This window comes from Phodopus roborovskii, unplaced genomic scaffold (assembly GCF_943737965.1).
Source record: "Phodopus roborovskii unplaced genomic scaffold, PHOROB, whole genome shotgun sequence".
Classification (NCBI taxonomy): domain Eukaryota; kingdom Metazoa; phylum Chordata; class Mammalia; order Rodentia; family Cricetidae; genus Phodopus; species Phodopus roborovskii.
The window spans coordinates 12,917,468-12,931,891 of NW_026126408.1; the positions used below are offsets into that span (position 1 = coordinate 12,917,468).

The 14,424-nt window shown below is 51.6% G+C and overlaps 3 protein-coding genes across 8 annotated transcripts; 1 reads left to right on the plus strand and 2 right to left on the minus strand.

Moving 5' to 3' along the window:
* Positions 1-142: 142 nt before the first annotated feature.
* Eif2b4 (eukaryotic translation initiation factor 2B subunit delta) lies at positions 143-5,107 on the minus strand. 4 transcript variants are annotated; one of them, XM_051181803.1, is made up of 13 exons: positions 5,003-5,107; positions 4,592-4,635; positions 4,217-4,352; positions 3,723-3,929; positions 3,429-3,511; positions 3,174-3,265; positions 2,832-2,946; positions 2,586-2,662; positions 2,363-2,465; positions 1,847-1,974; positions 1,543-1,720; positions 500-680; positions 143-384 (listed from the first exon to the last, which is right to left on the minus strand). In XM_051181803.1, exons 1-13 carry the CDS (start codon positions 5,031-5,033, stop codon positions 185-187), a joined length of 1,575 nt encoding a protein of 524 aa, XP_051037760.1. In that variant the 5' UTR covers positions 5,034-5,107; the 3' UTR covers positions 143-184. The 4 variants fall into 4 exon arrangements, with proteins under 4 accessions (XP_051037760.1, XP_051037759.1, XP_051037758.1 ...); XM_051181802.1 differs by having other exon boundaries at positions 3,723-3,932; XM_051181801.1 differs by lacking the exon at positions 5,003-5,107 and having other exon boundaries at positions 4,592-4,755.
* A 23-nt stretch (positions 5,108-5,130) lies between these two features.
* Snx17 (sorting nexin 17) lies at positions 5,131-10,801 on the plus strand. The gene is made up of 15 exons (XM_051181804.1): positions 5,131-5,476; positions 5,893-5,967; positions 6,962-7,079; positions 7,531-7,595; positions 7,850-7,960; positions 8,044-8,134; positions 8,262-8,349; positions 8,559-8,628; positions 8,876-8,968; positions 9,051-9,254; positions 9,537-9,662; positions 9,786-9,863; positions 10,002-10,076; positions 10,168-10,209; positions 10,295-10,801. The coding sequence occupies exons 1-15, from the start codon at positions 5,249-5,251 to the stop codon at positions 10,406-10,408; spliced, it is 1,578 nt and encodes a 525-aa protein (XP_051037761.1). The 5' UTR covers positions 5,131-5,248; the 3' UTR covers positions 10,409-10,801.
* An 89-nt stretch (positions 10,802-10,890) lies between these two features.
* Znf513 (zinc finger protein 513) lies at positions 10,891-14,342 on the minus strand. 3 transcript variants are annotated; one of them, XM_051181797.1, is made up of 4 exons: positions 14,279-14,342; positions 13,584-13,739; positions 12,148-12,735; positions 10,891-12,058 (listed from the first exon to the last, which is right to left on the minus strand). In XM_051181797.1, exons 2-4 carry the CDS (start codon positions 13,606-13,608, stop codon positions 11,232-11,234), a joined length of 1,440 nt encoding a protein of 479 aa, XP_051037754.1. In that variant the 5' UTR covers positions 13,609-13,739; positions 14,279-14,342; the 3' UTR covers positions 10,891-11,231. The 3 variants fall into 3 exon arrangements, with proteins under 3 accessions (XP_051037754.1, XP_051037753.1, XP_051037752.1); XM_051181796.1 differs by lacking the exon at positions 14,279-14,342 and adding an exon at positions 13,990-14,272; XM_051181795.1 differs by lacking the exon at positions 14,279-14,342 and having other exon boundaries at positions 13,584-13,879.
* Between the last annotated feature and the right edge of the window lie 82 nt (positions 14,343-14,424).

A 14,424-nucleotide genomic window follows, 5' to 3' on the forward strand; every position in this document is an offset into this window, starting at 1 on the left:
AAACCATGTTGTTCCAAAGCACTGGCCTGGAGCTAACCAGATAGGGCTTCCAAAGATAGGTTCACAGTGGGTGATGAGGGATGCAGAGTGGGCTCCTGACCTAGGAGGTAGAGATGCTCAAAGAGATACAAAGGCAGTGAGGTACAGGGTAAGGAGTAAGGTTTTTATTGGCCCTTACTCCCTCTCACTGGTCACTGCTCTTGACTCGAAGGACAACAGGCACAGAACTACAAGGGATCATGCCCAATTCTGTGATCACCAGATCCACGAGCTCAGGGGGAGTCACATCGTAAACCAGGTTCAACAACCGGAGTGATAGGTGGTTCTGCCAGTTAGCCAGGGCCACCTGCTCTCCCCGCTTGCACTGCAAATCATCAGGGTCATCTGTAAAGAAGAGTGGGCCTATTAGCACCCTTTTAGAAAAGAAGTCTTGGTTTCATTTCCCCTCCCCCTTCAAGTCTTCTCAGGTCCCCCAAAGCCTCAGTTCTGCTCTGCTTACCCAGCTCATTAGAGACAAAGGCGTCGGTCTGAACACGTTCACAGAACTTGTATGTTTCACAGCAGACCAGAACTGGAACATTATGTGCTCGAGCCACAAGAGCCAACTGTGCTGTCCCTACCCGTGACATCACAGATCCATTGGCCAGGAGTGCATGAGCTCCCAATAGCACCTTAGAAACCTGTTTGTTTTAGACAATATGGAAAGGGAAGAAAAAAATGTCAAGTTCTATTAGTATATAACATGGTCCCCAGCTTCTGTTCAGATCAGTAGCACTAAGCAACAACCATGTTGGCTCCTCTTAGAGAACACCTCGCCCTCTTGTATCATCCCAGAGCAGGGAAACTGCCCTGTTCCTTTTAGTGGCTGCTTCTTAGTTTTTATTTTTTAAGTTCTGCCTGCAGGCTGGAAGAGGGCACCAGATCCCATCTGATGGTTGTGATCTGTAATGTGGTTGCTGGGAATTGAACCCAGGACCTCTGGAAGAACAGCCATTGCTGGCCTTGAACTCAGATCTGCCTACCTCTGCCTTCCAAGTGCTGAGATTTCCAGGTTATAGGATAACTAATTGTGGTTTTTTTTTTTTTCTATTAAAGGATAAGAGGTATTGGGTGTGGTGGTTTATGCCTTTAATCCCAATACTTAGAAGCCAAAGGCAAGCAGATCTTTGTGAGTCCAAGCCAGCCAACTACATAATGAGACCTCCCCATCTCCAAAACAGAGAAACCCTGTCTCAAAATAATAATATGTTGTTGTTATTATTATTACAAAAAGGTAAGGGCCAGTAAGGTGGCTCAATGGGTGAAGTCAATGCCAAGCTTGCCAATCTGAGATCTTTCCTCGAACTGACCCTTTCAAACGTGTTGTGTGATTTCCACATGGGAGCCAGGGCACGCTGCTTTTGTCTACCCCCACCCTTCACTCCCTGCCACAATGAATAAATAAATGTAAAAGAAGAGAAAGAATAAAAAGGTAAGATTACATCTGTGTTACTATACCCTCTCCTTTCATCTTTGGAGTTCCTTTCTTGTGAGAACTCTCACCTCTGGGAGCACATAGGAGGCTGCAGGAATCAGCAGGTAGGAGGTGGGGACCCCAGCATGGACAAGAGAACGGAGCATGTGCTTTCCCTCAAGTCGGGGCCGGCTGTCCACCACCACCACCCGGAACCGCCTACCCTCGACCCAGGCTTCCTGGAGAATTCGTGACACTAAAGATGAGCTAGACATGGAGAAGAGATGTTATAAAAGCGGCTAACTGGTGGCCAGCCTGTTTGCAAAGGCAAGGGGCAGACTTTTCTTCTGACCATCCCTGTCCCCAGTTTTTTCAGTCAGGTGTTGACCATACCATCCATATACCAGGATCACATCCCCGTCACTGATCTTCTTAGAGGCAAACCGTGAAATTGCCTGAGCCGCAAGCACAATCTTCTCTTGTACATACCGATCAATGGCTTCTCTAAGTTCTGATTTGGCCTAAATGTTGATACAACATGGATATAATTTACCCTCTGGCTGTCATACCATAGTGCCCAGCATGGTGGCGCACACTTTTGATCCAAGCACTCAGGAAGCGGGAGGATCTCTGAGTTCAAATCAACTTGGTCATATAGCAAGCTCCAGGACAATCAAGACTGCAAGGACTACATCAAAACAAAAATCACCATGCCATATGCTTGAATAAGTATGTAACAATGGGCCTGAACTAGGCCCCAAAATGCCAAGAGTGCAAGTGTCTAAGCACTTCCCTAAGCAGTGACTAGGGCTGTATGGCAGGTTAACACATGTATTCTGGAAGTTCAGAATGTGCTGCTTATCCTAATCACAGACACATGCCTTTCCCATTCCCAGAATCTTTCATCACCTCCTCTTCCCTCTTGGAACTGCTCATGCCAGTGATTTCCTTGTTAAGGAACTTGATGGCGTTGCACATGCTTGCAGACAGGGGGCGGCACTGGGTCAGGAAGCTGCAAAAACAATACCTCATGTTTGTGCAACTGGTTAGGGCTTAAAGAGAGAACAGCAGGATGCAAACAGAGAAGGGCATAAGAAAGATGCAAAGGGTCTGGCATGGCGGCTGTGCTCACCTGATGTAGGGTTTTAGTTTATTTACAAGATCCCTGGAGAGTTCTTCATTGGGAGGTGTTGTGTAATCCTGAATCACCTACGAATACACAATTGCATCAGTAAAATGGCACCTAAGTAAGGTCTCTAAATGGGACAGAGGCATGCTTCATTAGGAAAGTCTCTTTGTCTCAGAGAAGACCTTGGGGAGACATGCTGGGTAGTCTTGTGGAGTGGGGTAGAGTCATAGAGAATAGAATGGGACATACCCGCTGCAAGGCACGGAGCAGTGTAATACACCGGGCATTGGAGCCACTGATGAGGCCCTGGGAGTACTGCAGACCAAGTCGCACCATGGCTGGGTGGATCACAGAGGATGGGATGCTGATGGGACGGTGGTGTCACATACTTTTAAAGGGAACTTGAGTACCTCTTGCCCCATGCCCCTGATGAAAAGGAACTCCCTTCACTAGTACAGACTCCACCATTCCCTTAAGTTTTGCCTTGAGTTTGTACCCCCCCCCCCCACATCTCATCTCAAATTTCCAGCTGCTTTTAACACCGAGTTCCTCAATCTCCTAGACTTAGAACCATTTCCCTGAAGAGCCTACCTCATGTACTGGGTCAAGGAGTTTTGTCTACTGTACTGTGGTAGGTGGGAGAAGAGACTGACTTTGGATCCATAATCCTTTCGTGTAGGAACCTTGACAAAAAAAAAAAAGGAATGTGTCCAATAGTTCAGAGTTCAAACCTGATTGGTCAAAGCTGGAAAGAAAGTAAACTTATTTCTTAGACTCCACTATTCAGTGTCTCTAGACCTTTACTTTGCCCAGGGCAATTCTCTAAGTACCAAACCCACTTCCAACCTGTTGTCGCTCTGGTTTTCTAACAAGCCTCCTCAGAAGTGTGGGGCCTTCGATCTGGGTGTGCTCGGGAAGTCGCTTCACTCCTGAAAGTTAATGGTATGTTTTCAAGACACTGTATGTCTTGACAGGTATTTTTAGTGCATATGGGTCAGCAAGAAATTAGGAAGTTGGGAAGATGGAGCAGGGATGGAGTCAACAGAAAAATTTCAAACTCTGTCTCCCAAGGTAAGAACAGGAGCCCACGCCGGCACAACAATTTGGAGTAACTGGAGTTTTAACATGAAGAGAAGATACCTGAGGTGGCTTCTTCAGCTGTGCTGGGGCAGGCCTGAGGAGGGGGCCCTCCTTGTCCCCCTTTCCTTGCCTGTTTCAGGGCCCGCTCTGCCTCCTGCTTGGCTCTCCTTTCAGCTCGAAGTTCAGCCTTACTCCGGCCAGCTGGAACTTTCTCCCCAGTAGCGCCTCCCAGCTCTCTACCAGGTGCTGGGAGTTCTCTGGTTGGGTCTACTAAAGACAGAGGGAAGAAGGGCCCAAGCCCAAAGATGGTGATCTCTTTTGTCCCAACCAGTTTCCCTTTTATTTTATCTAAACTTTTTTTTCCGTCTCTATACTGCTGGCTAGCCTAGAATTCACTGTGTAGGCAATGGCTGGCCCGGAATAGAGATGTGTTTACTTCTGCCTCCCAAGTAACCTCTTCTGTACTTGCTCAAATCAACTTTGTTCTGTCTCCCCCCCACCCATCAAATCCTTCAACCAGCGTCCTGCCCCAGCCCTTTAAAAAGCCCCCGTACCTTGACGCTGAACGGCAGATACAGTAGAGCCAGTGTCTTGGTCTGCCCCCTTTTCCTCCTTTCGTTTCTTCTTCTGTTGTTTCTTTTCTTTCCGAAGCTGAAGCTTTTCTTCTTGGGTCATCTCCCGCCCCGCTGCCTGAGACACAGACAGAACTGCTCTCCCCCAAGCAATACCAAGGCTATCTTTTGTTACAAGTCTACATCTCATAAGGAAAGAAACTTCTTCAGAGCTCTAGGCACATACTATTAAGCTCTGCAAAAACCTGGTTCTACTGAGAAATGAACTGAAAAGGGATGGGAGATGGGGCCCAATGAAGGTGACACAGCTTCCCCTGCAGCGCTTGACAGGAGACTTGGGAGGTCTCCTTCACTTACCCCTGGCCGAGGAGAAAGTTCTGCTTTCATCTCGGATCTCGATTCTGCATCAGAAAATAGGGCACAGAGTGAGCCAGAGAGGCTCCGGGAGCGTTTGGGGAGACTCGTCCGCGCAGCGGGCTGCTGGGTTGGCATGACCACAGCTCGGCTGCCTGGAGCGAGGCGCTCTGGGATCCGCGTGGGGACGCACTGAGCGGCAGGATCAAAGGACAGGCGGGGGAGGAAAAGGGTCAGTCCCCTTCTGGGAACAGCCGGCAAGCTGCACCGAGCTGCGCCCCTAGATCTTGTAAACCAGAGTCCGGCGATGAGCAGAAACCGGTGGGTAAGGCCCAAAGGCGCTCGGGGCTCCGCACCAGCGATTCGGGGCTCATCTGCTGCTGTACCAGCTGGTGTATCCAGTCTTTCACTCACCTTCGCGAACAGCCACCGCCACCGCGGCCATAACTGTCGGTCCAGGGCTCCTCCCGTCGAGGTCACTCAGACTACAGCGCCACCTGGGCTGCAGGCTCTTCTGCGGCCTCCGCGGAGTTAATCCCCAGAGGACTACAACTTCCGGCGTGCATTGGGTCCCGCCCCGGACTACGGGTCGTGGTCAGGACCACGGGACGTTGGGTTGCCAATTAGGATAGTCTCTGGCCCTCGACTACAGCTCCCAGCATGCCGAGGTTGCTGCTTGCTGAGCCGACGTCCTACAGCCTTCCCACCTCGGAGTTCAGGCCCCCCCCAAAATGGCGAGCTGGGCTGCGGAGACGCGCTGAGTGGCGGAGGCGAGCGAACAGAGCCGCTACGGCCCTGGTCGTCCGGAGCTCTGCCTTAGGGAACATGCACTTTTCCATTCCCGAAACCGAGTCCCGCAGCGGGGACAGCGGCGGCTCCGCCTACGTGGTGAGGAGCTTTTAGAGCTGGGCCGGGGCGGGGATAACGGGCCGGAGCGGCCTCCAGCCTTCGAACCTCCCTGGAAGCCATCTCATGTCCCAGCTTCCTACAGAAGTCATCCCAAGTTCCAATGGGTTCTTTGGGCGATTGCTTCCCCCGGCCAGGCCGCAACTAGTGATGGTCATTACTGTCATCCCCGGAAAGGAAACTGCCGCACAGGCGCCCGAGTTTCCCCTGAACGGGGCCTTCTGCTTGGAACCTGGCTCGGGGTTGGGGGGAGGGAGTGGGGGAAACCAGGCTGACTCCGGAGGAACCTCGGCATGTTGCACAGACGGATCTGTCAGTCAACTTCCGGCCAGGTTTCTGGGGGCAAAAGATGGTTCGGACTTCGACCCTGAGATGTTTGCCTGCTTTTGTGTCCTCAGGCCTATAACATTCACGTGAATGGAGTCCTGCACTGTCGGGTGCGCTACAGCCAGCTCCTGGGGCTGCACGAGCAGGTGGGAGGAGAGCCCCTCTCTAGATGCAGTTTCAAGCTCTTCCATACCCATGGCCATTAAACCCCTTTCATTGCGTTCCTCTTTAGTCACTGCCACGGGGGAAGGTGTGCCTTGTTTGCGGGACATTTCAGGGAACTCCCAAGCAGTTTGTCTCCCACAATACCTGCTCCTCCCTATAATCACGTCCTCCTTCCTTTTCTGAGCTAACTGCTTTTTCATCCTTTGCCCTTGCATGGAAAAACTGAACCCTGTTAGCCCAAGCTACAACTTAGAAATTCGTTTCCCTCCTTAACACAAACCATTTGCTGTTTTTCTCGTTGGTTCTTGGCACCTTTCAGTATAGAACTTTTCAATAGTCATGTGTCGGTGATGCAGTATTTCCCTTCTTCATGAGGTGGTGAGCTGTGTATTCAACTATGTAGAGAGCCTCGGATCTGACAGCTAGTTGTCAATCCTGAACAAGCTACCTAATTTCTACAGTCAGTTTCTCCAGATGAAAAATATATTCTTGAATCAGCAAAGCCCTTTCAACACACTTGTATGAGCATCCTGTGACTTTATTTGTTCACATGGATGCTCCCTGTAAGTGTTCTCTACTTCCTGTGAGGGTTCAGTCAATAGACTTGCTAGATAATCAGAGGGCTCCTGAACCCCATGAAAACCCACCCTAATACATGTAAGACTTTATACCCAAGATGCAGGTGTTGGCCCCACACCTTTAATCCCAGCACTCGGGAGGCAGAGGCAGAGGCAGATGGATCTCTGTGAGTTTGAGGCTAGCCTGGTCTACAGAACTAGTTCCAGGGCTCCAAAGCCACAGAGAAACCCTGTCTTGAAAAACAAAACAAAAAATTATACCCAAGATCCTTGAAATCCTGACTCTTCCAAAGTCATCTTTTCTCAGATGACCACTTAGAATAGATCAAGAGGACTTGGTCTCAGTTGCTACTTCTCAGTTTCTGTGTTTACTCAAGAATTTTCTCTCTCTACATAGCTTCGGAAGGAGTATGGGGCCAATGTGCTTCCTGCATTCCCCCCAAAGAAGCTTTTCTCTCTGACACCTGCAGAGGTAGAACAGAGGAGAGAACAGTTAGAGAAGTACATGCAAGCTGGTGAGTGCATGGATGTTCTGAGGACCCTGGGGAAAGAGTAAGTCAGATGGCTCTGTCATATGCCCTGTAATAACAGGAAGCTTCCTGTCTGATGTTACTTATTAGTAAAGCAAATAGCCATCACTATGAACCTCCATACTAGTAAAGCAACCTGGAAATACTAGTATAACACTAGTTTTGAGTAATTTAGATTGGTGGGAGAACTTTGTATCGGGTAAGCTTTTAGATCGACAACATTGTTATTTCCCTAGTTCTGTAGATTGGAGTCAAGGAGATAGCAGCCAAGGGCAGGGCTGGTGAAGAATTTATGCAAACAGTGTGAGATGAGGCCAGCTGGGGATGTGGCAGGCCACCATCAGCCCAGGAAATGGGGTTCGTGGATCTGCCACGAGGAGGACTCAGGGAAACTGAGTGAGTTTTAAGTTACTGGGATATTCTCTTGACCCCACAGTTCGGCAAGACCCATTGCTTGGGAGCAGCGAGACCTTTAATAGTTTTCTACGTCGGGCCCAACAGGTAACCCAAGTTTAAGAGAAAGACCTGATGGGGGACCATATCATTTTAATTACACGGTTATCACCTGTTTTTTTTTTTTTTTCTTTCTTTCTTTTTTAATGTAACAAAAAGCTGTTGTACCACTGAAGTTAAGGGAAGCCCAGCCTTAATTTAAGAATGATACCAGAGTGGATTAGGAAGTTAGGGTGCATCTGAACAGGACTCTAGGCCTACATTAACAAGGTAGGGTCACCCATCCTTGTTTGTCCATACAGGAGACACAGCAAGTCCCCACAGAGGAAGTTTCCTTGGAAGTGCTGCTCAGCAATGGACAGAAAGTTCTGGTCAATGTACTAACTTGTGATCAGACGGAAGATGTGCTGGAGGTGAGGTGCATGTTTAGCACAGTGAACACTTATGTGCTCCACTAAAACTAGCTGGTTGGACAAGCTGTGCTTCCTGTTCCCAGGCTGTGGCTGCAAAGCTGGATCTTCCTGATGACTTGATCGGGTATTTTAGTCTCTTCCTTGTTCGAGAAAAAGAAGATGGATCCTTTTCTTGTGAGTGTCTATGGCCTTTACTGTGTCAGGGCTTCTGCCTGACTCTTGTCAGAATGAACGCTTCCTCCGAGCACTTCCATTGGTTTCCCTTCCTCTTTAGTCTGACCACACTTTTCTTTAATCGTAGTTGTACGGAAGCTGCAGGAGTTCGAGCTGCCTTATGTGTCTGTTACCAGTCTTCGGAGTCACGAGTATAAGATTGTGCTCAGAAAGAGGTCAGGGCGGGCCTCATAGCGGTAGAGGGCCTGGGTTGCTGGGCACATGCTGAGGTAGCTTCTTCTGGCTAAGACGGGAATACTTCTCTAAACCTCCCACCATACCCCCCCTCCATTCTACTAGTATTAATTAGCCCATAGTTGGAGTTGCTTGTTTGCCTTACCCCAGCTTTAGCCCTATTACTCATTTCTACCCCTTGACCTCACAGTTATTGGGACTCTGCCTATGATGACGATGTCATGGAGAACCGCGTCGGCTTGAACCTACTTTATGCTCAGGTGAGCTTGGAGGTGCCTCACAGCCCTTGCCCTGAAATGGCTGATACTCCACTTCCCCCAAGAAAACACCATGTCTCGTTCCCAGTTCATGGGAAGTTCCTGGAATACTATCAGAGCTCCTGGTACAACTTTGCCTCTAGAGACTGACAAGGTCAGGGTCTCACTGCAGATGGCTCTTGTGTGGCACTTCATTGGAACTGCTAACTGGGAGCCCCAAGCTCCTATTCATTGTCTTCACTGTATATAGACGGTGTCAGATATTGAGCATGGCTGGATCCTGGTCACCAAAGAGCAGCACCGGCAGCTCAAATCTCTGCAAGAGAAAGTCTCCAAGAAGGAGGTGAGCTTTTTGCATTATCCCCTACAAGGGTAGTCTGAGCTACTCCCTCTGTAACTCACCATACTTGGTGACCATTTTTCAGTTCTTGCGGCTGGCTCAAACTCTGCGGCACTATGGCTACCTGCGCTTTGATGCCTGTGTGGCTGACTTTCCAGAGAAGGACTGCCCTGTGGTGGTCAGTGCGGGCAACAGTGAGCTCAGTCTCCAGCTGCGATTGCCTGGCCAGCAACTCCGTGAAGGCTCCTTCCGGGTCACCCGCATGAGATGCTGGCGTGTGACCTCCTCTGTGAGTTGAGTTTTGTTTCTGGTGTGTTTTGTTTTGTTTTTGTGAGACAACTTCTAGTTGTGTTCCTATTACTGACCTGGAACTATGTAGCCCAGTTATCCTTGAACTCATGATCCTCCTGCCTCAGCTTTCCATTAGCACACCAAGCTTTCTTCTGTGAGTTGGGATGAGAGGGGAGGCATTCTGAGATGAGATGGGACCTGGTAAGCCTTGAGAGTCCAGGCTGCAGAGGTCCACACTTGGCGAAAAATGAATTCAACCTGAGCTTTATTCCTCTTTTAGGTGCCACTCCCCAGTGGAGGCACGAGCAGTCCAAGCCGGGGTCGGGGTGAGGTGCGCCTGGAATTGGCTTTTGAATACCTCATGAGCAAGGACCGGCTACAGTGGGTCACCATCACTAGCCCACAGGTGTGAGCCCATAAGTCCCCAAGTCTAGGCTTCCAGGACTCTATGGGTGTGGAAATCCTTGTATTGGGAGACCTGGCTAGAGATGACATCTCTCATCAGTCTGAACTCTCTTCTTCCCTGCAGGCCATTATGATGAGCATCTGCTTACAGTCCATGGTGGACGAGCTGATGGTAAAGAAGTCTGGGGGCAGCATCAGGAAGGTAAAGGCTCTAGAGATCAAGCAGCTGTGTGCTTGTGCTCTCCTGATAAGTTCTAGGAAGGTTTCTCTTGGGAGGGAGTGGAATGACTGGGCTCTGAGAATGTGCCTGCCTTTATCAGTACTTTGGGTCTATCCTCAGATGCTGCGTCGGCGGGTGGGGGGCACCCTGAGACGTTCAGACAGCCAGCAAGCAGTGAAGTCCCCACCATTGCTCGTAAGTTAATGTCAGTCCTGGCCTTGGCTCCCAGTCCTGCCTTGCTTTCCATCTTCTCCTAAATCTAACTGCTCTGCCTCCTTTTCCCCAGGAATCACCAGATGCCAGCCGGGAATCCATGGTCAAACTCTCAGTGAGTTACAGGGTTGGTGAGGTTCACCACAGGGGGCTTACAGGATGCATCCTCTGACCCCCCCCCCCCCACACCTCTGTTACAGAGTAAACTGAGTGCTGTGAGCTTGCGGGGAATTGGCAGTCCCAGCACAGATGCCAGTGCCAGTGCCGTCCATGGCAATTTCGCCTTCGAGGGCATTGGAGATGAGGATTTGTAATCTCAGCTGCCTGGATGTCTGCCCTCTACCCCAGAGGAAATGTACACAGACTTGACCTGTGCCTATGCTCCCAAGAGCGGAGTCTTCCTACTCTTCCAACTTCTCTCCTTTCCTCTTGGCCAGGGGCCTCCTAACCTACCTTTCCTTACCTGGGCTGGCTATGCAAAAGATCACTGTCTCTTTTTCAGAGCTGGCCCTTGATGCCAAATTAGCATTTAGTATTTTGCACAAAGTTCAAGGGACCATGGCTACTTGTCTCGGGAAAGAAACCCATTGCTCCCCATGGGCTGTTTCTGGCTTCCTTAGGGCCAAGCCATGGGCAAAGGGTGGGCACAGGTCTGTGAATGGTCTGACCCAGCACCCCATCATTAAACTCAGCCTGACTGCTGCCTACCTCTGGTTCCCTCTCACTGCCCTATCACAGCAAGGGCTAAGCTAAGGGTAAGGCCTATTTGTCATTGCCAATTCCGCATAGACATGGCTTTGTTAGTGTTTCCTTTATTATAAAGCACTGAAATAAGTTAAACAGGTGATAGGCTGGGCAGTCCCCCAGCCAATTCATCCATGGCCCCTGGGAGCAGTGGCAGTAAATCCAAGGGCCTAATCACTGAGCTCACTAAATTAAGTACATGAGCCAAGACCAGGCCCCCTGGTCCATATGGCCCCTGCCCATGGGATTCAGGCTGGTCCATATAGTGCCTAGGTTAGTCTGTGTGGACCCCTGGCCAGCGGGGGAGAAAGGGAAAGGTGGTTTCTAGTCCATTTGTATAAAATGCAGGAGAGGCAGGGCTAATTCCTAAGGACCCAGGTAAAAGAACCTAGTTCAAGGTGAGTCTGTATGGAGAGCCCTACTACCAGTAGCACCCAGGGCTGCTGGACCCCGAGTGCTCAGAACAGAGGGTGGGCTATGAGGTGGGGCCCAGCCCTCGGGGGCAGAGAGACCAGGCCCTCCTGCCCCACCATGGCCATGCACCTTCTGATGGCGCTTGTAGTTGTCCCAGTGGCCAGTGGTGTAGGCGCAGGTGGCACAGCGGAAGGGCTTCTCGCCCGTATGTCGCAGCATATGACGTTTGAGGTTCATACTCTGATTGCAGCTGTAGTTGCAAAGGCTACACCGAAAAGGTTTGTCACCAGAGTGGATGCGACCATGACGTTTGAGGTTGGCCAGGTTGCCACAGGCGTATGGACAGAGGGGGCACTTGTAGGGCTTCTCTCCTGTGTGGACGCGCTGGTGCCGTTTCAGGTTGTCCAGATGAGCAGAGGCGTACGGACAACGGGCACAACGAAAGGGTTTCTCACCACTGTGAGTCTTCATGTGCCGAGCCAGGTGGTTGGGGTAGTGAGTGGCAAAGGGGCAGAGACTACAGGCGAAACCTTTGTCACTGGGGCCCTGGGTGCCCCCACTGGCACCCCCTCCAGCCTCTCCTCGCATGCAGCGCCCACACATGGCCGTTCCCAACCGACTGCCCTCTCCCTCCTCCAGTTCTTGTCCACAACCCCGGCAAGTCCAAGGAAAGAGTAGCTCTGGCAGTGGTTCTGATCCAGTTCCACACAAACCCTCCCCTTCACCCCGCAGCTGCCCACAGTCTGGCAGGAAACTGGCACCACTTGGTGGCACATGGAGGCTCAAGTCTGGAAGGAGCAGAGCATCTGTGGGAACAATGAGGCACGGGCTATTAATCTTAGTATCCCTCTTGCTACCCACCCACGTCCCAGGATCTCTGGTCTGCTTTTTTTACCTTCTGATCGTCGGGGCATTGTCCCCTCCTGCTCTGTGGGACTGGGAGGCCGGGTTGGTCGTGGAGCACAGCATCGGAAGCCACAGGTCGGGCAGGGAGGTGTGGGAGGCCCTGTGTGAGTGCGCTGATGCCGCCTCAGGTTGCCCAGGCTGCTGCAGGCAAAGGGGCAGTGTGGACAGCGGTAGGGCTTCTCGCCAGTATGGGTGCGGGTATGTCGCGTCAGGTTGACGAGCTGGGCTGAGGCGTAGGGGCAGCGGCCACAGCGGAACGGCTTCTCCCCGCTGTGTGTCTGCATGTGCCGCTTCAGGTGACTCGAGTAGTGGGACACGAAGGCGCAGAGGCGGCATGAGTACAGTAGCCGTGGGGGCAGCGGGGCCCCCCCACCTGGCCCTCCTGCCCCACAACACGGCCCCTCACCTGTTGGCCCCCCACACAGCTGACAGGCTGGGCCTGGCCTCTCACCCCTGGCCTCCCCTGGACCCCTGGCTGTCTCCTCAACTTCACTCTCCGCACTTAGTGCCCGGCCGCCCCCAGACTCGTCGTCACTCAGCCCATAGGGAAGTCCAGGTCTGGCCCCCTGAGAGTCTCCTGGTGAGACAGAAATAAGGACGAGAAAGAAATCAACACGGTTCAAGATAAAGTTCCAAATTATTTCTTTTTCTCATTTATGGCCCCACTTATCAGCTCCACCCTTCATTTGATGAAAACAAAACAAAACCTTTTAGATCTCTCCTAGGAATCTAGGTTTCCCCTACACTGACTTCAGAACATTCAATCCATCTACCTCTCTGAGCCTAATTACTGACACTAGGGTTGCCCTACACCATTTCTGCTACACGGAAAAGATCAAGGGCTTGGAGTAGGCTCACAGGCTGAAGTGAAACATTAACGTTCGAGGTAACAAAAGTAAAAATACAAACTAGTAAGCACTGGTTTCTGTATAAGGCTGATTATAAAATGAAACCCATCTCAAGGAGGCACAATTTAGACAAAGTGGAAATTACACAGAATGGCAGATTCTTTTATGTGGGGGTTCTTGCCCTGACATAAAAATACTCAAGGGAGAAATGAGACTTAAAAGGGTGGAAACAAACCTCTCAGCACAAGGGATCTGCTGCTACATGTGAGAGAGTAGCTTATTCACACAAGTCCCTTCCAAGAACCTCGAGGTGCACATACAGAAATGGGGCTAGGGGCAAGGTTATTAAAAGGGCATTAACTCTGACGCTGTCACCCACCTTTGTATTCATGCCACCGTTAGCCCCGACCCAGAACTTCACCCCAGCTAAGTGATGCTGCTGAGGGACCCCTTTAGCAAACCAAGCCAGGCCAGTCCTAAGTTGTAGCAGGAAGTGTTTTGGTCACTGACACTGACTTCTAAAAGGCTCAAGTCACCAAAATAGCCACTAATCCTCAACCATGACCCCTAAACACACCTTCAGAGTCTCTCTCAAAACCCATGAGCTGGTCGTTGTGGCCATCACCTTCCTCCTCTTCCTCTTCCTCCTCAAACTCCAGATCTTGGCCTAGTAGCAAATCACTCTCCAACACCAGGGTCCCGGGTCCTTCGTCGAAGGAGTCTTCAGTGTCCACTAAAGAGAGGGGGGTGCTTGTGGAATCTCCCTCCCAAGCCGTGCCCATAACCCGAACCAGGGAGCCAGCCATTGTGAGCTGCACTTCCCGTACTCGATGACCCTTTCAGGTTCCCTTAATGCTTTGGTGGGTAGCTAAGGAGCAAGATCACCCGCCCCCAAACCTCAGAAGTACCCCTCCACCTTGACCTGAGCCCACTATACTGACCCCACCCCTGTTCCTCCCTGCTCAAGGCCCCTGACCCCTGACCTTTGACCCCCTCGCATTTCACGGGCTGCGGGTGGCTTTGCTTCCTCCGGGGCATCGTGACCGGCTCCAGCCCGACGCGCCTCCGGCCCGAGGCCGCCGAGCCCCGCCCCTCCCAGTTCGGCCCAGCCGCCGGCCCTCGCTCTCAGGATCCACCAGCCGCCCCCATACACAGGTGCGGGCCCTGGGCAGCCCCCGGCCCTGGCCCCAGAGCCCAGCTCAGGTCGCTCCCGCCGCCGCCGCCGCTTCCATTCATGGAGCCCCCTATCCCCCTCCGGAGACCAGCTGGTACCTCCGTACCCGCTTCCGCTTCCGCCGCCGCACAGCCGCACGGGACGCGTAGTTTGTGTGATGCACAACGGGAACCCGGCCGCAGCGCGACCGGGAAGTGATTATGATGCCCCGCTAGCCAACCAATGGGAGACTGCCGGAGTAAAC

What these genes read in the sequence shown, in the direction of transcription:
- Eif2b4 (XM_051181800.1), bottom strand. Translation starts at nt 4,726, where the DNA reads ATGCCAACCCAGCAGCCCGCTGCGCGGACGAGTCTCCCCAAACGCTCC. An exon ending in GAAAACCAGAGCGACAACAG is followed by an intron (nt 3,266 to 3,428) that starts GTTGGAAGTGGG and finishes TTTTTTGTCAAG; the next exon opens with GTTCCTACACGAAAGGATTA. An exon ending in CTTTGTCTCTAATGAGCTGG is followed by an intron (nt 385 to 499) that starts GTAAGCAGAGCA and finishes TCTTCTTTACAG; the next exon opens with ATGACCCTGATGATTTGCAG.
- Snx17 (XM_051181804.1), top strand. Translation starts at nt 5,249, where the DNA reads ATGCCGAGGTTGCTGCTTGCTGAGCCGACGTCCTACAGCCTTCCCACC. An exon ending in AGACGGAAGATGTGCTGGAG is followed by an intron (nt 7,961 to 8,043) that starts GTGAGGTGCATG and finishes TCCTGTTCCCAG; the next exon opens with GCTGTGGCTGCAAAGCTGGA. An exon ending in AGAAAGTCTCCAAGAAGGAG is followed by an intron (nt 8,969 to 9,050) that starts GTGAGCTTTTTG and finishes ACCATTTTTCAG; the next exon opens with TTCTTGCGGCTGGCTCAAAC.
- Znf513 (XM_051181795.1), bottom strand. Translation starts at nt 13,812, where the DNA reads ATGGCTGGCTCCCTGGTTCGGGTTATGGGCACGGCTTGGGAGGGAGAT. An exon ending in TTTTGAGAGAGACTCTGAAG is followed by an intron (nt 12,736 to 13,583) that starts GTGTGTTTAGGG and finishes CTGTCTCACCAG; the next exon opens with GAGACTCTCAGGGGGCCAGA. An exon ending in AATGCCCCGACGATCAGAAG is followed by an intron (nt 12,059 to 12,147) that starts GTAAAAAAAGCA and finishes TTGTTCCCACAG; the next exon opens with ATGCTCTGCTCCTTCCAGAC.